The 24,173-nt window shown below is 41.6% G+C and overlaps 1 protein-coding gene across 1 annotated transcript in view; it reads left to right on the plus strand.

Moving 5' to 3' along the window:
- Positions 1–5,054: 5,054 nt before the first annotated feature.
- Positions 5,055–24,173, plus strand: part of AVIL (advillin) — a 41,738-nt gene continuing 22,619 nt past the window's right edge. Inside the window, exons 1-4 of the mRNA XM_075265622.1 lie at positions 5,055–5,144; positions 16,891–16,979; positions 19,889–19,963; positions 20,340–20,536. Coding sequence (XP_075121723.1) covers positions 16,914–16,979; positions 19,889–19,963; positions 20,340–20,536 — 338 coding nt within the window. The 5' untranslated portion in view covers positions 5,055–5,144; positions 16,891–16,913. The remainder of the gene's footprint in view (positions 5,145–16,890; positions 16,980–19,888; positions 19,964–20,339; positions 20,537–24,173) is intronic.

Below are 24,173 nucleotides of genomic sequence, written 5' to 3' on the forward strand. Positions count from 1 at the left end.
GTGATAAAGGGGTTAAGCGCCTTGGGCGTTGGAAGTCTGATAGTTACCGTTCCTATATCTGCCCTGACTTGCTTACCTGTTGAGTGTTATTTTGCTTCTTGTTGTTCTTGTTTTTCTTTGCAGGTTCGGTTGTGTCCGTTTGGATTCTCGGTCACTCGTATATCTTCTGGGTGGAGAGGAGAGCGGCTGTGCGCCCAGGCGGGGTGTCTTTGGGTTTCTCGGGCGTGGACGTGCATTGGCTCGGTATCAGAGGATTGCGGTGGAATCGGGTTCTGGCTGAAGTGGCGAAATTTAGCAGGTCGGTTTCTGGCACGGTGGTCTTGCTGATACATGCCGGTGGGAATGACCTTGGCAAGGTTAAACTTGCTGACCTCATTTCTATCATCAAGCAGGATTTTGCTCGTTTTCCTGAATTCTTCCAAAAGGTTGTCATGGTGTGGTCTGAGATGGTTCCCCGGGTGCGTTGGAGGGGCGCCCGTGTGCCAGCGGCCATTGAGCGGGCCCGGCGCGTTTTGAATGTCCGAGTGTCTAGATTTGTTCGGTCCCTGGGTGGTGTGACCGTTAGGCACACCGAATTGGAGGGTGACAACAAGGATCTTCTTCTGGCTGATGGGGTTCACTTGAATCCCATTGGTCTCGATGTGTTTTTGTCTGGCCTTCATGATGGCTTGGAGCGTGCGTTAGTGCTGGTGGGTGGGGTTGGTCGGGGTCAGGTGTAGGGGTACACTGCCCCCTTCTTGGCGGGGGCATGGTCCATGTCCCAGGAAGTCATCCAAGGGTATTACATGGCAACGGATGGTCAGCTGTTGTCATAACAATGAAGATCGGTGTTTCGGGACATGGAGTATGTGTTTTCCCTTAATTGTTATTTATCACAATAAAGCTGTGGCCAACCCACTAACCCAATATGACGGTGTCCGTCCAGTTCTTTATGGTGGGGGGCGGGTTTCTCCTACTGGTTAATGTAAGGTACAGAGGTATAGGTCCCAGCAGTCTGGGTTTACTCACAGTTTTCAGAGCAATCTTACAGGCGTGCAGAATGATTTTACAATAATTGTAATGTGTAAACAATGTCTGAAACATTATCTGACTGACAGCTTCATTATAGGGAATAGGAAAGGTTTGTTTTAGGAGGATCATAGCAGAGAAGGAAGAAGAGAATTGGTTTGATCCACAGAAAAATGTGTGTGTGTGTAAATTGATAACTCACACCGATTTCAGTATCTGTTAGGCTCTTTGCACACGATCAAGCTTAGTACACTGACCCATTCATTTCTGTTGGTCCATGTACATGGCCATGTATTACACAGATCCATGTGTGGGCCTTCAGGCCCAGCCACAAAACTCAGGACAGGTCCTATTCCTGTCCGATTTTGTGCCATGCTTCTGTGGCCCCCATTCATTGAATGAGGCTGCGGAAGCATGGCTGGTACACTGGTAGCACACAGATTACATCAATCATGTCCAGCAGCCTGTACGCAGTAGTGTGCAAGGGGCCTAAGATCGGTCTACTTGGTCAGCATAGGACAGCCAGTGCTACAAACTGATGAGAACAGGATTAGAACACAGCAGATCTGGCACATTTGTTTTAGTATCACATACCTGCCATAACATTACCGGTATATTAGTGGAAAATTTTTTATAGTGCTTACTGCTTATTAGTCCTGGCATGATGGTATCTGACACGATAGACAAATATTTAACCACAATAAGCAAATGTATTATTACAGGGACCCTAAGGCCAGGTTCCCATCTGCGTTCGGTATTCCATTCGGGGAGTCTGCTTTGGGACCCCTTGAACGGAATACTGAACGCATTGACAAACAATGAGCTGATGAAAGCACGCGGACCCCATAGACTATAATAGGGTCTGTTTGTTTTCCGCGCGGTGTCCGCATGAGTCATGTGGAGAGAAAAGTACTTCATGAACTACTTTCCTTTCCGTAAGAGTCGTGTGGACATGCGCAGAAAACACACGGTCCCCACTATAATCAATGGGGTCCATGTGCTTTCATTGTTCACCGCTTATCAATGCGTTTGGTATTCCATTTGGGGGGTCCCCAAGTGGACTCCCCGAACAGAATACTGAATGCAGATGTGAACCAGGTCTAACTGAATTGGTATTCTATTGCCGATATGTAAATGTAAAAGAAGAAAAGCTATCATTTGATATTTTGTAAAGGAATATTAAGTACAGCCTACAGCGCCCTCACTACAAATGTATTATGTCCTTTCCCCAAACAAAGTGCTGGTCATTTCCACAATTAATTATTGATCAGCTAAAAAGTGCACTTAAAAAAATCAATCACAGTAAGAAATGTTAAAGGCGGCCTGGAAGCAAATACAATATGCGAGGACACTGGACCTCCGTATACCGGTGGTTTGAATACTGACAAATAGAGCATTTTCATGTGATTTGTGTATGCGGGATGAATGGGTCATCATCAGAACTGTGATTGGCTCCAGACCTGGAAGAGATAGGACAATGCAAACACAGGCAAATGTCATGGACTGGAAGAGAATAGGGACACTGTTTGCACAAACTGAATCACTTTATTGAGAAAAGCTCCTTCTGTTTTCTTTGTCTTCTCCTTTTTCATTTTCTGGTGAACAGATTCACTAGTGTAGGATAACGGTGCAACCCAGCTCTGTGTCCTGCGCTACGGGGAGCCCTTCTGACCTTAAGGTGAGACACATTACTATTTCTGCTCAATCTCTACTGTTGGTTTGAGATGATCACAGGGTATATATATATACATTGTACTGTTTATGTGCATCAATACATTGCTAATAAGCTTAAAAAAGAAACATGCCCATCAGGTCCATCGTACAATACCACAGTGTTGATCCAGGGGAAAACAAAAACCCCTATGGGGTAGACACCTATTACCCTATATTAGGGTAGAAACTTCAATCTCAACCTAAATATCACAATAAATGCCAAGATCAATACCCTCTGTCTAGAGATTTAAGATATCATCTGCTCTCAGCTGTTATATCCAGAGGGCAAATCTCACATCTGGCTGAAAAGAAGTCTTTCATGTTATGCTATACTTTATTATTACTGATATTAGTAATGATCCTCTCTCTATCTGGAACTTTTTCGTTGTATTTTGATGAGAAGAATAGAATAAACTGCAGCACTAAATTATTGTGAAAAAATTGCTGAAACCTGGCAATCCTAATTTTAAGCCAATAGAATCCATTAGGATTAATTTAACAACTTTGGAAATAAATCCATCATAGCTGTCTTTGCTCCACTAAGGGAACAAGCCTAAGTGTGAACAGAACTTAGTATAGACTATACGAGTAAAGCTAGCCATACACTATATATAGCGTTCAGACAAAAGTACATTTGGCTGATAGCACCTGCATGCTCAGCTCAGGTAAGATTGCATGTGTTCTCTCTGAATAGAGAGAATAAGCCACTATCATACACCTCTGGGATTGTCTTATCTCCTGAAAGTAAAAAGATTGAGCATGTTGAAATCCAGCTGCCTGATCCTTCCAACGTAAGTCATAAGAGGGAATGTCAGGAGGCTCCACTACACTTTAAGGCCAACTTAATAAACACACATTTCTTAAGTCTTTCCAGTGCATGTGTCTCCTCTGATAATTAGATTCTAAACTGAACTAAGTATTCTTGCCATGGTTGCCTCTTCCCAGTCACTATCATCAGAAGTTATAAGCAAAGTTGGTGTCTTTCCTCCAAACTATTCTCTAGTTTATCAATGACTTTGATATGATGAAATGATCATTGAAGAGTCAACTTTAAAATTTACTCTTTGTCTGCATTTACTGCAAACTTTGGACTTGCTTCTCTTCAGCCATTCAAGATGTCTCCATAAACATCTGGAGTATTTTCATTATTGCATTTGTAGTCATACTCAAGATTTTGTGCATCATAGATAAGACCTTCTGGTTATATAGCCTAAGTTCCATATTTAAAGAAGTGTTCATGTCCTCGGACACATGCGGTTTTCTATACCGCTAGAAAGCCGACAGTGCTCTGAATTCAGCGCACTGTCATCTTTCCTGTTATGTGCCCCAGGTGAAGAGCTATCGGTGTCATTACTGATAGCTCTGCACTGTCAGGAGGGCGTTCCTGACAGTCTAGCTGGGCTGTGAGCAATGCCCCTCACAGTACTTAGGTTGTATAATACTAATCACTGGTGGTGTCTTCCACCTGAACCATAGTGTATTGTTTTTCTTTAATATTTTTATGGATATAAACGTGAAGGGCTCTATGGACAGTATATACCTGTATGATAGAGGTGGCATTGTCATTTGATGAAATTCATCAAGATATCACAATATATTATATATATATATATATATATATATATATATATATATATATATATATATATATATATTATATAAAATCAACAACCAGCAGGCAGTTCCATGATGCACAGGTCATGCACCCCAATGTGTAAGGCTGGGTTTACACCCCCATTGTTATTTCCATTTTTCTGCATCATTATAGGAGCAGAGCAATATAATAGCAGCACTGTATGATCCATCATATGATGGGCAACAACAGTGTCTGATTGACCTCATTGGGTTAAAGGGGTCTAGGGGGATTTCAGCATAGCATTTGTCATTCTACTAGAGTAAAACCGTGCTGCATGCTGCGCTATTATGTCAGCCATTTTTATGTAATCTGCAACAGAGGCTTCTAATAAAGTCTCCAATACAGAGATAAATTCAGAAATAGCCAATTCAGCTCTGCTACATCAGTAAGAAGAGATTTGATATTTTCCTATATAATGTAAATTTTAGTATGCAAAGCAGCACAAGAGTGAAATATATCTAGAACTCTTATACTAAAGACTGCTGGCTATAAATATATCTGAGTATAGCGGCTGCCGTAAAGGGCTGGGTCCATGCTAATAACTGTACAGCCTCTCCTTATGCAGCCTCAGTATATAATTTCATATGCCAGGCGCAGAAACCAGCGAGGTACACCACATAGCTCTCTGTGTAATCTCCCTGTAAATGCAGGGCTTTCCACGTGGCTTTGGGTGTGACATATAATGGGCAGTGTAGCTCCCTGCCTCTGCTGGCATTGTTAGGACTGTACACAAGACACCAGACTGGACTGCATCCTAAGAGGGAAGGCTGACTTGTATTTGGCTCTAGTAAGTACTCATCTCACTATTGTATTGCCTGATAACTGATTGTAATATAATATAATATAGTATACTGATGGCTAACTTGTACATTATCGTAGCATTGCATAGGTCTTCTAAATACTCCTAACACTGAAAAATTATTAATATAAGGAAATAGTAGTTTGTGATTCTGTTACCTCCATAATAAGGGCGATAGTCAGGCGGTATCCTTCTGCCATTATAGAAGTCAATTCATTTTTCATGATTCTTTTGCATGACTAGTGACAAAGTTTCACATGCTTGGACCAAATCCTAGTAAGCTGACAGCAATTACATGAAGAAAAGCAGAGTCATCTGAGGCCCCCGTAGTGACTTGTCTATGTGTGAATGTAGTCCTAATTGTCACTGGCAGCTATAGTGAGATCAGATGTCCTGTGCTGGAGCAGAGATGTGATTTGGGAATCTAAGTCTTTCTTTGATGTCTTGGCCTCAGTGTTAAATATAACAAGATGTGGTGTTCTAGTAATATTGTACGGTCTTATCTGGGAAAGATAATTAGGCATTTTTTGAATTCTGCCCTACTGCCCATGTGCAAGATCTGCAGACGTTTGACTTAATATTTTTAATATTATTTTTTTCTCCAATTTTTAATTGCTTCTTGGCTCTTCCTCAGGCCTAATTCACAAGAATGTATGATTCCCCCCCCCCCATTATATTAGTTACAAACAGATGATTGACATATGCAAAAATATGGGCTAATGTAGTGGCTTTGTCTCTATCATAGTTGCCAACTATATCACATGTGCAGGGGTAGACCTCAATTTTTTACACACATTCCCAGCAAATTTATGTGGCCTATTACACAAAGTCCTGGGGTAAGTCTTATTAATATAACCCTACAGATAAATAGATTAGGGTCACCTGAATTAAATGGCGTTTTCCCATTGTGAATCAGGGCTACCATTGCTGAGGTACCAAGTTTTGTTTTTGTTTTTTGGCCGATATGTAAACGAGCTCTTTGGAGGATTGAGGGCGTTGCCATTGCTCCCAAGAGCTCATTTGCATATTGCCAAAAACAGCTATATTTCGGCAATGGAAGCAGTGATTCACAAAGGGGAAACACCGCTTGATTCAGGTGACCCTAACCTATCTATCTGTGGGGTTGGGTTGGTATTCAAATCATAGGAGTGGTGCTGCCATTCCCTGGAACCACCACTATAAAGTGGATGGGGCTGCTGCACTGCACCTATTACATGAGTAGGAATGGTGCTGCATGCAACACCCCATCCCCAGCCACCAGCAGCTTCTCGCACCCAGAGCCTGCTATAACAGCTGATCTGTGTGGGTACAAGGTGTCAGATTCTGACAGATCATATAGTGATGATCAATCCAGTGGAGAGGTCATTGGTATGAAAAATCAGTTTAGAGAAAGCAGTTTGCAGATGTGCTGTGAGGAAAGAAAAACCTTCTCCCTCCACTCATTCTGACTCGTCTTGCTTTATAATGGAATCTATGGACTGGACTTCCCTTGTAAAAGGGAGTGAACTGCAAATTACCAAGAAGGGAGACACTTAGTGGCAGGATCTGAAGGATTTTCAGACAGACACCAGACACATTTTGCTTGCGTATCACATGCTCTATTAAATTAGACTAAGTTGTCTGAAAAGTAAGCGACCATTTAAGTTCTACCTACAGTGCGACCAAACAGCATTCACTAGTTTCAATGGATGTTTTACTATATGGGCTTTCTCTTCAGCAATACTGCAAAATGTGCAAAAAAATAGCTGATCCCAGACACTCAAATGAGAGAGACCTTCCATGATTGACATGCAAACTCTTGATAATGACAACGACAAACATTTGTAATGTTCTTTTCTCACCACGGGACCCAAATTGCAGGGAACATTGAGGAGTAGGGAAGTTAGAGTCTGCAATACAGGTGCACACAAGGGTCAGAAGTTCTACAGAATTTACCTATCATTATATTTTTGGCATGTGGTAGGAAACCAGAGTACCTGTAGGAAAACAATGTAACAATAACAACTCCAATTCAGATGTTGCCCTTGGTCGGATTCTAACCCAGGACCTCACTGTGTGCTAACCACTGTCACATTTGCCTCTAAAGTTGAGCACAGACCCTGCATTGGTAGGAGATGTCATAAATGTCCATTTGAAGCCATACACTTATACAGTATAAATGGACATTAGAGGTTTCCTCTTTATAGAACACCTACCAATTATTAGAATGATGGGTCCAATGTACTTTCTCTTCACCCAGGAACAGAAAAATAAGAAAGCTGCCATGATGCTTCCTCTTTGCAGTCCAGAGATCACATGACCACTGGGTGCCAAGTAGCCAGGGGTGTAGCTATAGGGGGTGCAGCAATAGCAGTCACTACCAGACCCTGCACCCTAATAGGCCCAATCCCCCCTCTGCCACATAAAATATACGCCTATTCTAAATGACATAACACAGGTGGGTCCCTTTGCTGATTTTGCATTGAGGCCCAGGATCTTCCAATTTACGACTCTACAAGTAGTTGCCGTATCTCAGCAGATTTAGATAAGCTCTTCATTCCCATGTAAATTGGGCTAATATCTCAGCCCCAGTTACAAGGAAAATCAGCTAGAAAAAAAACTAATGTAATCTTTTATGACCTTACGCGGGGCACAGAGTGTGAAATAAGAAAGTCAGTAAAAAATAAAGACAAAGCTAAATAAATACTACACATTTTATTGGCTTTAGGGATGTGTTTTACAGCTGTCTGATGGCCATAGGAAGCAACAGACTGGAGCTGACTCACTGAGGTTTATGGGAGAGATGTGTAGACATGCTCTGTGCAGGGAGGTGGAATGGAGAAGCTGAATGTCATCTAATATCAGCAGTGCACACAATGATAGGTCAGTGGTATTATCTACAGAGGTGATATCCTGTTTGTCTTGTCAGTAAGGTAAATGCAGGTGACTGCAGCAAAGAAGACTCTACAGAATTGGCAATTGTCCATCACTTATTAGGCATAGTTGCCAGAGTGAAAATTGCATGATTAAATACTTTTCAAAAACTATAGATAAAATTTTAAAAAAAGGCTGTCAAGCTGGATTGAGCCCATTGTCTCAACCTAATTCACTACCATTTATGGCACTTTTGTGGGTAAATTACAACCAAATGCTAGGCCAGATGTGAGTTGACATATATTTTGGATGAGGCACACGGCCTGGCGGAGAATGCACCTGATTTATGATAAGGCTGGTGCTCTGTCATGAATCTGGTGAATAACGTACCATCAAGACCGATCATGACCATCAAGCCTGGTGTATAATATGCTGGTCTTGACGGACTCGCCCCATTTGCCATATAGTAGCATAGTAACATTGGCTCAAGCTTTATTATGCCTTGTACGCCAGTATTTTTGCATAAAAAATTGCAACTTTTTTCATTTCTGTGCCATCCTCACCACTTTCCTGAAAAATAAATCTGGCATAAATTATGTGGGAAAGGTACGCCAGGTCATTTCCATCCATTTTCCTGCAGGCGTATGACTCACGAAGGGTGATTTATGATCCTGGCTCAGTGGCTAGGAAGACTGGCGTTAATAATAACCATATACTATTGTGTTTAGTATAATATTTGCAGGCTAGACGTTATATAAATGGTTAATGCCCTCAGATCGCAGATTTCCAGCCGCCTGGCAGACAACAACAACTCTTGTTTTCATTTGCACTTAGGCAGAGAAATATGAGGGAGTGGATAAAAGCTTTCCATGGCTTGTGGGCTGATGTTTCTGGTAACAATGTACTACAATGAGCTGCTAGAAGTTTAGATTCCAGTATTTATTGGTATGTAGTGGGCGGTGGGACTCGTGGTCTTCATATTAACCATTGAAAGAGATTTAGATGCTATTATGTAAATAGACTTATTTTATTACATACAGTATATTCATTCCTTCACTATATGGCTCTACGTCTTAGTACATACAATATTTTGAAATACAATAATAGACCTCTCAACAACATATCAATGGGGCCATGAGTGAGCAAGCAACAGTTCTCCCATAATATAGATAGGTAGTGCCCTCATTTTGCCATCAACAGTATCTCATAACTACCAGCAGCACAACAGTGACCTTAGGTTAAGTTCACACAGAGTTTTTTGATCAGGGTCATATCCGCCTCAAAACCCCGACCAAAAAGACGGCCCCCATTGAAATCAATGGGAGCCACTGAGGTCTTTTTTCCGAGAGCCGTTTCTTCAATGATGTGGAATTTCAGCGCTGAAAAAAAAACCTCCCATGAACTTCAATGGGTTCCTTTTTCTGCTACCAGAGAAAGCAACCCGTTGAAGTCAATGGGAGGTATTTTTTTTCCACGTGGATTTTCAGCACCAAAATCCTTGCCAAAAAACTCTGTGTGAATGGACCATAAGGACCAGCAACAGTGATCCCTGTTGAAGATGAAGCAGGTGACACCTGAATTGAGCAGGAAGACAATCAAAATTGGTAGTGAACCCCATAAATGGATACTGTACGATCAAAGCTTTGGTTAACATTGACATAGATTGTTTGCTAGGGTTGAGCCGATCTTGAGATTTCAGGATCAATTTTAAAATCCGATTTCCGATCATTTTCCAGCCGATCCCGATCGCAATCGTGAATTTTGCTTGATCATCGATCGGGATCCGATCTTACCTGATCCCGATCCCTCAACCCCATTAATGATATATGCTTGAATAGGGTTGAGACGATCTTGAGATAACCTCTGACCTCGATCCCGCCGGAAAAGTTAAGTTAGGGTCGTCACCTTCACTGCCCAGATATTGCCTTTTTTGTGAATATGAAACCCCAAAACAAATGGAAAAGAATATAATTCTTACATTGTTTTTTGATCTAGTTTTTTTCGTCTTTCACTGAGTGTTAAAAGTAACTAGTTACCTTTAATGCTGCAGGTCAGTACCATGACAGCAATAGTAAAGTTATCTACTTTTAAGGCTACTTTAAAAAAATATAACATTTTGAAAAAATTTGTTTGGTATCGCTATATTCTGACACCCATACTTTTATAAAATTTGCATTTATTGAGTTACATAAGTGCTGCTTATAGCATGGCGAGATGTAATTTCTATTAGTACCATTATGAGGTCATTTGCTTCTCTTTCTCATATTCCCTCTGTTTATCTGGAGAGCCACAAGTCGCAGAGCACAGCAGTACATTAAAGGGATCTATCATTAGAATCGTGTTCTTAACTAAGCCCACGTCAGAATAGCCTTAAGAAAGGCTATTCTTCTCCTACCTTTAGAATTCTTCTCCACGCCGCCATTCGGGAGATATCCCGCTCTTCGTCATTATGCTAATGAGTCTCCAGAAAGCACAGGGGGTGTCCCCTGTGCTGCTTGAAAACTCTTCAGCACCGCCTCCATCTTCTTCTCCGCCTCCGCCTCTTCTCCCGAATCACCATTATGTCTTCATGCAAAAGTGCTGATAGACATGCGCAATTGGCGCTTTTGCATGAAGACGTGACAGGGACGCAGGAGAAGAGGCGGAGGTAGTGAAGACGATAGAGGCGGCGCTGGAGAGTCTTCAGGCAGCACAGGGGATGCCCCCCAGTGCTGTTTGAGCATGGAGGAACGCCCCTTGTGCTGTCTGGAGACCCATTAGCATAACAATGAAAATTGGGATATCTAATGGTGACATGGAGAAGACATCTAAAGGTAGGGGTAGAATAGCCTTTCTTACAGCTATTCCGACGTGGGCTTAGTTAAAAAATGGATTCTAATGATAAAATCCCTTTAAAGAGGATCTTTCACCACTTGGACCAAGTGCAGCCCTTCATATCAATTAATAGATGCTGCTCCACCTGAGCCTGAGCAATCAGTGCAGTTAGTTTTGGTGCCTGATATGCTAGTTAGGCTCTCTACTCTCAGTCCACTGCAGTTGGATGGGCATGATTCTGAGCTCTAAGGGAGCCTGCATACGGCGTTTACGCTCGCTCATTCTGAGCGTAAAACTCGTTCAGAGTGAGCAGCGTAAAAAACAGATCCCATTGACTTGAATGGGTCCCGGCATACGCTACTCCCCATTGAAATTAATGGAAGGCTTTTTTACCTATTGCTTTCAATGTGATACGCACATATCACATTGAAAGCAATAGGTAAAAAAAAAAAAAGCCTCCCATTGATTTCAATGGGGAGCGCACGTATGCCTGCACACATTCAAGTCAATGAGATCTGCTTTTTACGCCGCTCACTCTGAACGAGTTTTACGTTCAGAATGAGCAAGCGTAAACTCAATGTGCAGGCTCCCTAACACTGGCTGTCTCTGATTGTCAGAGAGCTCTGAATTAGGGTCCCTTGTCTGATCCTGCCGTAGACTGCCCATCTCACATTTCATCTAATTAGCATATCAGGCACCCAAACTAACTGCAGCAGAGCAGAACTTACTAAAGGAAGAACTGGATTTGATGGAGGTGATGGAATTTATTTATTTTTTTAATTGTAAATTTTATTTAAGGTTTACCAACAAATATAAACAATATCTATTGTGGCAAACAACAGCTTTCTTTTCTAATTCCTGTTTCACGTAATAGCATATTGCTGGAATGTGTCATCACTTTGGGATCAGTGGTAGTATGACCTCCGGGACCCCACAGATTCTGAGAATAAAGGGAGTGATTCAGTACCTTAGCCCCTTTACAACCTTTTCCCCACTATCCACTATACAGGAGACTCAGCATATGAAGGGAATGCAGTGCTGATCAGCGATTGACCCCTGAAATCTCAGGATTAGTGTGGATAGCAGAGGATGGATCATTGCCCATCACAAAATGATAGCATATACCATCACATTACACAATAGGAATAGTCCTTCCTATTATGTTAATTTCCTTAAGTGCAATAAGAAATTGGATAAATGCTTACTGTACAAAGCTTCGGGCCATAGATCATTCTTAAAGAAATTATAAAATCTTATTTAAGTCACAGTAAGAGGCCAGCGGCGAGATTGTAACCTACATTATACGAAATTATCACTGCAAGACAATCTTACTGACAAGGAGAGGAAATGCATCTGTCAAATGACTTGAGGTTAATAGCTCATATAGGAGGGGTGAGTAGCAGATTGTATTATTGTTGTTCCCGCAGCAGAGTCTAGAATGAATATTGCTCTGCAGAAATATAGTCATTGGCCAAATGGAAGCCTCGGTCATTAACTCTTAATTTGGCCAACCATTTTGTTTAAACAGAAGAATACATATCTATAATATGATAAAAAAAATATTCGTCCGCCAGCATCTTGACCCTTGATGGAAAACTTTATTGGCTCTAATGTCTTTATTACCTATATCTATCTTTTGGATTTGGAGCGTTTAAAAGAGGAGGTTTCATGTCCTCTGGCATGGGCGGTATTACATACTGCTAGAAAGCTGTGTTGAATTCAAGTGCATTTCCAGGATGTGCCCAGGTGGCAGAGATATTGGTTACCTTAATTTTGGCACCGATATCCTTCCACTGTCAGAAGGGCATTCCTTACAGCCTAGCGTCATGCCCCCCGCCCCCTGCAGTACTCTTTCATAGCCTTGTCCTGTTAAGGGGGCATTCCTCACAGCCCAGCGATGACGCTAGGCTATAAGGCCCACTCTAATGACAGTGGAGGGATATTGGTGCTGAAACTAGCAGCAAATATATCTCTGCAGCCGCGGCAGATAGCAGCAAAGTTGACAGCGCACAAGTGGTATATAATACCGCCATTGTCACAGTATATGAATAAGTATTAAACCGACGTGGTTTCCATATAGATATAAGTGTAGCAGAAAGTCTGCAGAGGAAACCTATATTTAGGTATATAGTACATTTTGCACACTGGGCCTCACAATAGGATGACATTTCCTTCCTGTTTTGTACAAATCACTTTTCAGAAATCATTTCATTACCATTACAAGTAGGATTACAATAGCAGGTTTTGGGATCATGAACTGGTTGTTGGTTCAGTAATGAGTTTTCTGTGTGCCATTATCTGTTGTTCTAAAAATTAACAAACTCTATGCAATGGAACCAAACGTCATTGGACATGATGTATAGCAATGTGTCAAAATGGCTACCTCGGAGGATGTCCAATAGATAATCGCAAAACGTATAATAAATGGACACAACTCACTTACTCCCTCTATAGAAGAACATACCCACTAAACTCCCATAATTCATTATATCATTGTATTTCCACCATTTTTGGCATAGAAAAAGTGCAATTTTTGTTACATACATTTTTTTTTTGCACCATAAATTTCACCTCAATGTTTATGTGCTGCTCACAACAATTTTCATTAAAATAGGTGGAGCAGGGCATGGAGTGCACAGGGTGGGGTCAGAACCCGCATGGCCCAACACACTTATTCTAATTTAGTGCATATTAGAACTAAAATCTACCCTCAGTTCCCAGCTGGCATAAATTTTAGCTTCTGGTACAGAGGCCACCCAAGATGTACCAAAATGATGAAGAGCCGTATGCATCTTAATAACCCTGGCACATCTTACTCTGGCGCAGTCTGCAGTACTACACGTCAGTCTTAATAAATTAGTCATTTCTTAATGAGATCTCTTGCTATTCACAGCACAGAGTCGATGTTCAGGCGAAACAGCTGCCCCCATAAGCAGAAAAAAATAAATATATAATATGGAAATACAACCATTCAATTAATAGAGGAAATACATCAAAACATTTTAGGTCCTTTTTACATTTTCTCCTTGTATTAGCAATAGGTAAAATAGTAAAAGAAACCTACAGGTTTATATGGGGTGAATGTATTCATAGTGTGTATTTTTATAGGGAATGTGTCAACAGAAAATAACCTATTGTTAAACATATATTAAATAATTTTGGTGATCTTTATAATTTTCTACATTATTATTTATAATTAAAATACATCCTAAAAATCTTGCAGTTCCGACTCTTGCCACTAAGCGTAAAATAATCAGTGACTTCCTGTTTCTTGGAGATGGACCATGGGTCATCATAGACATCATGGTCTGTACCAGACCCTATTCACTTCTGGGGGAGAGTTTTCTAGGCATGTTTAGTGACTTGTACAGAGGCCGTTGTTCAGAAAGGGAAGTAGATAAGATGTGAAATCAACTATTGTGACTGGTGGAATTGGTGTCTTTTTCTATATATATATGGTAGCTGTGATCAGTGCGCTGATAAGTGAGGTGACTGCTGCAAAGAAATCGACTAAAGACAGCAAATTATTTGGTTTAGTGGCTAGAGTCAGGATTGTTGGGTATTTAGGATTTATTCTAAAAATAGATAATAACATAGAAATTAAAAAATAAATCTCACCAAAAATTATTTTTAAAAAAATATATTTTAAACTAGCAGATTTATTCCGGCAGATTATTAGCGTGAAGAAAAGTCCTGCATGGTTTCAGTATAAACGTCAGAAGCTCAACAACCACTCAGCGGATCCCATTATAGTCTATGGGGTCTGTGGTAACCGCTGTTTCAGAGGAGGAGCTTTCCGTAATTCAAGTCTCCTGCCAGACTCTAACGGCAAAAAGCCCGACGCAAGTGTGAACCTCGCTTAATATAAAACTTAATTTAAAAATAAGTTATTTTGAGGTGACACATTCCTTTTATCCATATGTTTTTGTAAGTAATTTCAATGCCGTTTTTTTTTTTTTTTGCTTATTGGAAGGGGTAGGCAATTACAGCATTTGCTTACTCCCGATTCAGCCGCGGCATCCGCCTTGCGACAGCACCCTCCATTCATTTGGGTCTAATCCATAGCGGAAACCTGCGACGGGATGCCGTGGCACTCCACCGGCATCCTTTCACGGCAGCCATGACGGAATGTGCACATGCAGAATCCCTTTGTGAACTAGCCCTTAGTCTTCCCATTCATCTACGGAAATTAAAGAAATTCAATGTGTGTTAACATATTCCTTCTACACACCAGCATCAAATTCATAGACAGAAATATAGTATAACCTAATCTATGACCATGTCTGATCATTTCCCGATGAATTAGTCAAATTCCCCCTTTATATTCTACAAGAAATACTGGGCAAGTTTTTATGTTAACATGTCTTCTAATATAGTGGCCTGAATAGCAACTTATTGTTATTGTTATGGCTGTGGTTTGTTAGTGGAGTATTGGGAGAATCTGTGCCCTAAAAATCTTGGACTGGGCTAACATATGCCAGTTATGCCTGACCAGTTGCCTTATGCCTGAACACAAATAGTGACAATCTGGTGCTCTATCCAGTGCCCCATAGGCTCAAACTACACAAAAGACCAACACCAGGTTGTCAGACATATGTGAACCCACCCTATATCTGCTATCAGACCACTGTTTTTTTGTTTGGTTCAGTCAGTGAATAGTTGTTTTTTTTTTGTCAGATTCATTGTATCAGTTTGCATGTCTTTTAATAACAATTACCGTATTAATTATTACTATTAGTTAGCTGAAGGCTCGGCCCCCACATGGTGTAAATACAGTCACAATAAAGTGGATGTGATTCTTTCCCTATACATATAATTGAATCAGAGGAAACCAGTGCGAATTTTCTGTCCAAAGTGCTGCAGGAAGAACCACAATGCATTGCTGCAGCAGTTTTTCTCGCAGCACTTTTTTGCTGCAGGACGTCATGTGGGGCCTTAGCCTAAAAGTTCTTGGGGCATTTTTGTCTGCTAGTCCTTGCACTTTTCTTGTTACACCATGCTCTTTTTGCACAAATTGGAAAAATGGCTAAATAGTGTCTAAGACAATTGCTAAATGTGACATACAGCGTGTTAGAATTCTGGCAAGTTTTGCTTAATAAATTTCCCCTTTACCTTTTTTTTTAAAAAAAAAAAAAAAAAAAGTAAGGAAGATGGCTAAAACCCTGCGAGGGAACGCATCAGGTTTTTTTCCACAGCATTTTTCATTGCATTTTTGCTGTTTATCTCTGCGGTTTTACTTCTCTTATTGAGGATAAAACCCTATGAAAAAGCCGCTGTGGGAAACGTATCATGGTTCTTCCTGCAGCGCTTTTCACAGAAAGTCTATGAACTTTCAATTATGCCTATAGGGAAATGGCCAGCATTTCCGCTGTGTGTATTTTTCTGCAATGTGTGGATGGGATTTGCTAGGATCCCATCTACTTTGCAAGCGGACTTTCTGCCTCTATTACACCTATATAGAATACGCCAGTATTTGCACAAGTATAATTGATATGCTGTGATTTACAAAAATGCGCCTGTTTTTGAAAACGCAGCTTTTTTTGCTGCAGTTTTTTCTTCAATGTTTGGAAGCGATTACCTAGAATCCCAACCACTTTGCAGGTACTGTAAAATTCAGTTTTCCTGCAGTATCAACGTGGCCAAATGCTACATTTTCGCAAAGTGGTCCCCTGGCCTTAGTGGGGTAAGGGGATTAGGATGTACTGGTATATTTGTTCTGCGGATTTTCTATGTTTAGTGTTCTACAAATCTGCATCTCTGTGAAAAATTCCCTTTAAGGGTTGGCAAAGCATATTACAGTGTATCAGGCAATATTCACACTATTGTCAAGCACAAATAAAACCTGAATTAGAAAGGTCTAAAAAAAATCTCATTACAATCATCTTAAACACTACTATATTGAGTATATTCCTCTTAGCACATGTATGGGATTTGCTGAAATTCACATTCAGATGAATAGGAGAGTTTGGAATGAATAGGAGAAACTTGCTGCATGTGAATACAGCCTTAGTATTATTGGTATTAGTTTTACTACAGTTGTACTATTATGTACTATTATGTTTTCCAGGGATCGACAACAACAGAAGAATCATGGCACTCAGCGGTGCATTTAAGTCTGTCACAAAAACCCCGGGGCTTTTAATTTGGAGAATTGAGGTAGGTGGGGACATTACATTATAGACAATCCTCAGTATCATCAAGACAAAATCTAATGTATGTAAATGTAATACATTTTTGGTTCTGCCATTTTTATAGAAAATACAATGGTTTAATATTATATCATATGGACACCACAAAGTGGCTCTTACTCTGATAGACCAGTACTGTTGGGGTGATGTGAGATACACATTGCAGAAAAGCTGTTACTACTCAGGCCACATGGCACAATCCACATAGAACAAGTACTGTGCCCATTCATTTCCATTGAAAGTTTTGAATAACATGTATTAAGGCTCAGTGGCGTAACTAGGAATGGCGGGGCCCCGTGGCGAACTTTTGAAATGGGCCCCTCCCCAACTGACACCGAAGACCTCGACCGACCCCCTCCTCCGCACTCTATTATGTCCCTTAGTAAGCCCTGCACACAGTATTATCCCCCATAGTGGCCTCTGCACACAGTATTATAGCCCATAGTGGCCCCTGCACACAGTATTATCCCCCATAGTGGCCCCTGCACCCATAGTGGACACCCATAAATAATTATTATACTCTGGGATCTTTTCAGACCCCAGAGTATAATAATTAGAGACCCGGGGGAATAAAAACATAAAAAATTACTGTTACTTACCTGTCCTCCGGCTCCTATGCTGTCTTATCCGCTGTCGGCCCATTTCTATGATGTCGGACATCACATGACCTGGGAAGCAGGCCGGGTTCATGTGACGTCAGAGACATCAGACAAGTAGGACGGAGGCCTGGCAGAATCGTGGAGAGGTAAGTAACAGTGTTTTTTACATTCCCTTACCTCTCCCGGGCCTCTGATCATTATGCTCGGGGTCTGCAAATATAATGATAGCCTTTGTGGGGCCCGCGGTGTCACTTACCGATCCCGGCCCAGCCAGGTTCGGCAAGTGAATAGGGCCCGTAACGGCCTATTAAAAAAAAAAAACCAACAAAAAACATGCAGCGGTAGCGGCTGTCACCGGGCCCCCTAATGGCCGGGCCCTGTGGCAGCCGCCTCCGCTGCCTCTATGGTAGTTACGCCCCTGTTAAGGCTGAAGCTGTGGAAAAAAACGTGTTTTACACATTGGCATAACTAGTAAAGATTTGGGCCCCCCTGGTGACATACAACCCTTTTCCTGGATTCCAAACAATACAACACCCCATTTACACACTGTATAATGTCCCAAAGTGGCCAGACAGTATAATATCCCATAGTAGACCCTGCACATGTCCTATATTGACTCCTCCACACAATGTAATTGACTTCTCGGTCTCTTCACACAATATACTGTGCCATAGCGGCCCCTGCGCATGGTATTATGTCCCATAGCGGCCTTCTCCTGGGCTCCAGTGCTCTACCTGCTGCTTTCGGCCCTCTTCAAGGTCAGTACAGATGTCACATGGGTCAGGCCGATGTCGCAACACCTAATGACACTGACCTGGCCTGCTGATATATAGAGAAATCATTCTTTATATAATGTACAGTATATTGGTATATATCTCTATACCAATACATTATGTAGGGACAGTGCAATGCTTGCTTAATCCACCCCCCCCCCTACGTTTATCGTCCGCTCCCCTCTGCCAAACCCTTCAATTCTACTTATTGCCCAACGAATAGAGTATCTTCAGCTACCTGCCCACACCTCTGATCCTCACAAGACCTTTCGCTATGTTCTGCTCTTATCTGCTCTTCACACAACCGTTTCTGAGAGCTTGTGGCTCAGTCAGCTTTGCATACTTTATTTCTTGGGAACTTTACATTCCTAGAAGATCTCTGGCAACCTCCTTATTAATATTCACTGCGCTGAGGTGATCTCAAAGTGCAGTGAATGCTAATGAGCTGGCACACAGGAGAAAGTGACCATTCATTGGGTGCCCTGGTCAAAACCGGGAGACCTCTGGGAATCCTGGGTGACTTGACATGTCTGTAGTAATAGGTGTAAATATTCCAGCAAGGGTGAGGTCTGGTTAGCCAGGGGCAAATACAAAGGAGTTGTTTAGGAACAGGAAGCTAGCAAGCTGCAACTGTTGCTCAGGCAGGATCTGGCTAGTGAAACAGACCTTTATAAATACAGACTGGCAGAGATTGGTTGGGGGAAGATTTGGGTGTGCTGGCTCTTGTAGATGCAAGAAGGAAGCCTGAGCCTGCATATGGGCATATCCAGCAGACGGAAGTCCATGTGTACAGCGACATGTAAAAGCAGGAACTGCACAGCATGTAGCAAACCTGAGATTGTGCCTGGTGGGAGAGGTAGTACGCCAGTAATAGCCGGCATTACAGATATTGTGCACTGTAACTTACATAATTTTTTGCAGAAAATTTAGATTTCAATAACCCAATTGTATATTCACTTTCATCTAAATTCTGCTACTGGCACCATTGAAGCCTTAAAGGGGTTGTCCAGGATTTTTTTTTAAAATTTATGGCCTATCCTTAGGATGGGGCATAATCATCTGATTGCTGGGGGCAACAGTTGCCTCCGACACAGTTCAGCTGTATGGGGCCACTTCCTCCGCTCCTTGCTATGTATGTTATGGTAGTCAGAATTGTCCCTAAACTGCTGATCCATGCGATCAGATATTTTAAAAAGCACCCAGCCAAGCCCTTTAAACCTGCTTTTATGTCTCTAGTAATTTGCCTTTAAGTGCAATCTATAGTTTGTTCATAGGCTTCAGAATAAAATTTTATGACCTTGGCGAGAGAGTCCAGCCCAGGTTGGTCACGTCCGCTTTGCTACAAGCTGACAAGAACATTTTGAGGACTCCGTCTACTTAAGAAATGCAGTGTTAGCAAGGGTTGAGGAATTGGCCCTAGGGTCATGGAGCGGGCATGGAAGGGGAAACAAATACTTCAGCCTTGACTCGATTCGCTCATTGTTAATTATTTTCTGTTTCCTTAGAAAATGGATCTTGTGCTGGTGCCACAAAAAGCCCACGGAAACTTTTATGAGGGAGACTGTTACCTGCTGCTCTGTGTAAGTGTCTCAGTAATAAGGACATTCTACCTATAAAACATAGCCTTTGGCTTGAGCCTTCATCAGACATCACACAATATGCTGAGTAGCCAAAGGAAGTAAAAACAATATAATCAATATGTAAACAGAAAATGAATAGGATGTCAGTATGAACAACTGGCGAGCCTCAAGGTAAGCAAATACAAGATGCTGCCAGCAAAGCTTTTACCCCGGGCACAGAATCCAGTAAATGCAAGGCTGAAACTGAATACTCTGAGCTTTTTTCTTCTCCGACGTCCTGTCTACCTACTCATAAAATGATGAATTATTAATGAATAATGTGATACTCAAGACCACACATGGAAAATATCATTGATTGTTCATCTCTAAATTCCAGACAAAGAAATCTGGAAATTCCTTGCTCTATGATATCCACTACTGGATTGGAAATGACTCGTCGCAAGATGAGCAGGGCTCAGCAGCCATATATACCATTCAGCTGGATGACTTTTTGGGTGGTAGCCCAGTCCAACATCGGGAGGTTCAAGGATATGAGTCAGAGTCATTCAAGGGATACTTTAAGCAGGGGATCATGTGAGTACTGGCAGAACCGTACATTGTTAAATTGGGATAATCTCAGTAAGATCCTATGTAAATACTAAGCAGACATAAGTTACAGTGCTGCAGGACTGATATTGTATTTATGAGATTTTATTTTATAAATCTACTATGATATATTGTATTTTTTACCATGTAATTTTTTAGCTGTTTGCCTGCGTGATCCCCATTATTCTAGGAAACCTTCTCATCTTATTGTTTTTCTAAGTCTGATAAATAATTCTCCAGCTTTAGACATGGATTCCTCTAGGATATATCATCATTTTATGTCCATGTTTGAGTCCAATTGCTGCTCCCTCCACAAATCCCAAGAGTATTTCAGCCACCACCGCTGCACTCAGGGGAGTAACTAAGAAAGGCTGGACCCCATAGCAAACTTTTGAATGTCATCCCCTGCACTTCAGGATAGATATACCAGGCCAAAATGACAAATGTTGTATGCATGAGGCTTAAATTTTTATAGGGTACCTCCTTTATTGCTAAACTTCTTGTCCCCCTAGAAGGAGGTCATATTTGATGATGGGAGATGCAGCTGGCAGACTGGGTAGTACCATACCTCCCAACTGTCCCAGAATCTGTGGGACAGTCCCGGATTATGGGTCCTGTCCCGCCAATCTCGGTTGGCCAGAGGTACAGTACAGACCAAAAGTTTGTACACACCTCAATCAAAGAGTTTTCTGTATTTTCATGGCTATGAAAATAGTAGATTCACACTGAAGGCATCAAAACTATGAATTACCACATGTGGAATTATATTCTTAACAAAAAAGTGTGAAACAACTGAAAATATGTCTTATATTCTCGGTTCTTCAAAGTAGCCACCTTTTGCTTTGATTCCTGCTTTGCACACTCTTGGCATTCTCTTGATGAGCTACAAGAGGTAGTCACTGGAAATGGTCTTCCAATAGTCTTGAAGGAGTTCCCAGAGATGCTTAGCACTTGTTGGTCCTTTTGCCTTCACTCTGCGGTCCACCTCACCCCAAACCATCTCGATTGGGTTCAGGTCTGGAGACTGTGGAGGCCAGGTAATTTGGCGTAGCACCCCAGCACTCTCCTTCTTGGTCAAATAGCCCATACACAGCCTGGAGGTGTTTGGGGTCATTGTCCTGTTGAAAAATAAATGATGGTCCAACTAAACGCAAACCGGATGGAATAGCATGCCGCTTCAAGATGCTGTGGTAACCATGCTGGCTTAGTATGCCTTTAACAGTGTCACCAGCAAAGCACCCCCACACCATCACACCTCCTCCTCCATGCTTCACGGTGGGAACCAGGCATGTAGAGTCCATCCATTAACCTTTTCTACGTCACCCAAAGACACGGTTGTTGGAACCAAAGATCTCAAATTTGGACTCATCAGACCAAAGCACAGATTTCCACTGGTCTAATGTCCATTCCTTGTGTTCTTTAGCCCAAACAAGTCTCTTCTGCTTGTTACCTGTCCTTAGCAGTGGTTTTCTAGCAGCTATTTTACCATGAAGGCCAGCTGCACAAAGTCTCCTCTTAGCAGTTGTTGTAGAGATGTGTCTGCTGCTAGAACTTGTGCAGCATTGACCTGGTCTCTAATCTGAGCTGCTGTTAACCTGCGATTTCTGAGGCTGGTGACTCGGATTAATTTATCCTCCGCAGCAGAGGTGACTCTTGGTCTTCCTTTCCATGTGAGCCAGTTTCTTTGTAGCGCTTGATGGTTTTTGCAACTTCACTTGGGGACACTTTCAAAGTTTTCCCAATTTTTCGGACTGACTGACCTTCATTTCTTAAAGTAATGATGGCCACTCGTTTTTCTTTACTTAGCTGCTTTTTTCTTGCCATAATACAAATTCTAACAGTCTATTCAGTAGGACTATCAGCTGTGTATCCACCTGACTTCTGCACAACACAACTGGTGGTCCCGACCCCATTTATAAGGCAAGAAATCCCACTTATTAAACCTGACAGGGCACACCTGTGAAGTGAAAACCATTTCAAGTGACTACCTCTAGAAGCTCGTCAAGAGTGTGTCAAGAGTGTGCATAGCAGGAATCAAAGCAAAAGGTGGCTACTTTGAAGAACCTGGAATGTAAGACATATTTTTAGTTGCTTCACACTTTTTTGTTAAGTATATAATTCCACATGTGCTAATTCATAGTTTTGATGCCTTCAGTGTGAATCTACAATTTTCATAGTCATGAAAATACAGAAGAAGGTTGATTGAGAAGGTGTGTCCAAACTTTTGACCTGTACTATATGTCCCGAATTCAACTCATCTGCGTCCAGAGAGGATGCAGATGATTTGAATACAGTGATGAAGCAGGAGCAAGGCGCATGGCACGGCGCACGTACTCTGCATAATTCAGAGTGTGGTGTGTTTTCCACATGGTGTCTGTGTGAATCATGTGGAGAGAAAAGTGGTGCTTGCAGTATTTTTCTCTCTGCATGAGTTGTGTGGAAACCACACAGACCCCATTATAGTCTATGGGGTCTGTGTGGTTTCTTAGCTAGCTGCTTTTTAATGCGTTCGGTATTCCATTCGGGGGTCCCAAGGCGGACTCCCTGAGCGAATACCGAATGCAGATATGAACCAGGCCTGTAAAGGATGCCCTGCCTGCATTCCATGACATAATGCTGTGCATGCTGAATACTTTTGTATGATATTGTGCTTGGCAGGGTGGTTATACATCCCCGGCATTATGTGTGCCGTATCAGCTGTATGGCTGCTAAAGTGTCTCGACTACACCGTCCTTTCTGAATTTGAGCCGATACAGAACCTTTCCATTTTATGTGCAGTGACTGATATGGCAGCTCAGCTGCGGTTCAGGCCTAGCCAATAGAATGAGACTGTGATGCAATATCAGACACACTCTATAGACAATGGTGACACTAGGGCAGATTTACTATTGTGGTTATGACTAGACTCTGCAATAAATTTGGCACATCTTTGTAGCATCTCAGTGCATTTAGTTTGAGCTAAAATTTTTCTGAGTTGCCAGGCATGTTGTTGTGGCTTCTCAGAATGTGGCTTAAATGTAACAAAATTTTGACTTAAAATTCTGAGTAAAAACTTTGACTAGACAGTCTATAGATACACCAGATTTATCATCCAGCGTCAGCCATTGTGATAAATCTGGCAAATTTTCAGACTGTTTGTCTAAGTCTATTAGTAAATGTGGGCCAGAGAATTTTGTGACGATCCCTCTGCAAAGTATTCTTGTGCTCGTTTGAATAAGTTTGCCATTGTGATATTATTAGAAACAGTTATAGGAAATGTTGGTAATGGATGTATTGGCAATGATGATTGTTTTTATCATGAGGTTTCCATATGCCAGTTCTATCACATTAAGGCCAGCTGGTGGAAACGCCGCATAAGGCTAAGGCCCCACATTGTGGAAACACAGCTTTTTTTTTGTTGCAGATTTTGTTGTGTTTTTTTGAGCCAAAACCAGGAGTGGAACAAGCAAAAATTAGAAGTATAAGAGCTTTCTATATATTCTCCATTCCTTTTGTAGCCATTATTGGCTTTGGCTTATAAAAAGCAACAAAATCTGCAACAAAAAAAGTTGTGTTTCCGCAATGTTGGGCCTCAGCCTAAAAGAACACGACGTTTACTGGGACTGCAGGGAGAATGGGATTCTAG

The sequence above is a fragment of the Leptodactylus fuscus genome, chromosome 2 (assembly GCF_031893055.1).
Source record: "Leptodactylus fuscus isolate aLepFus1 chromosome 2, aLepFus1.hap2, whole genome shotgun sequence".
Classification (NCBI taxonomy): domain Eukaryota; kingdom Metazoa; phylum Chordata; class Amphibia; order Anura; family Leptodactylidae; genus Leptodactylus; species Leptodactylus fuscus.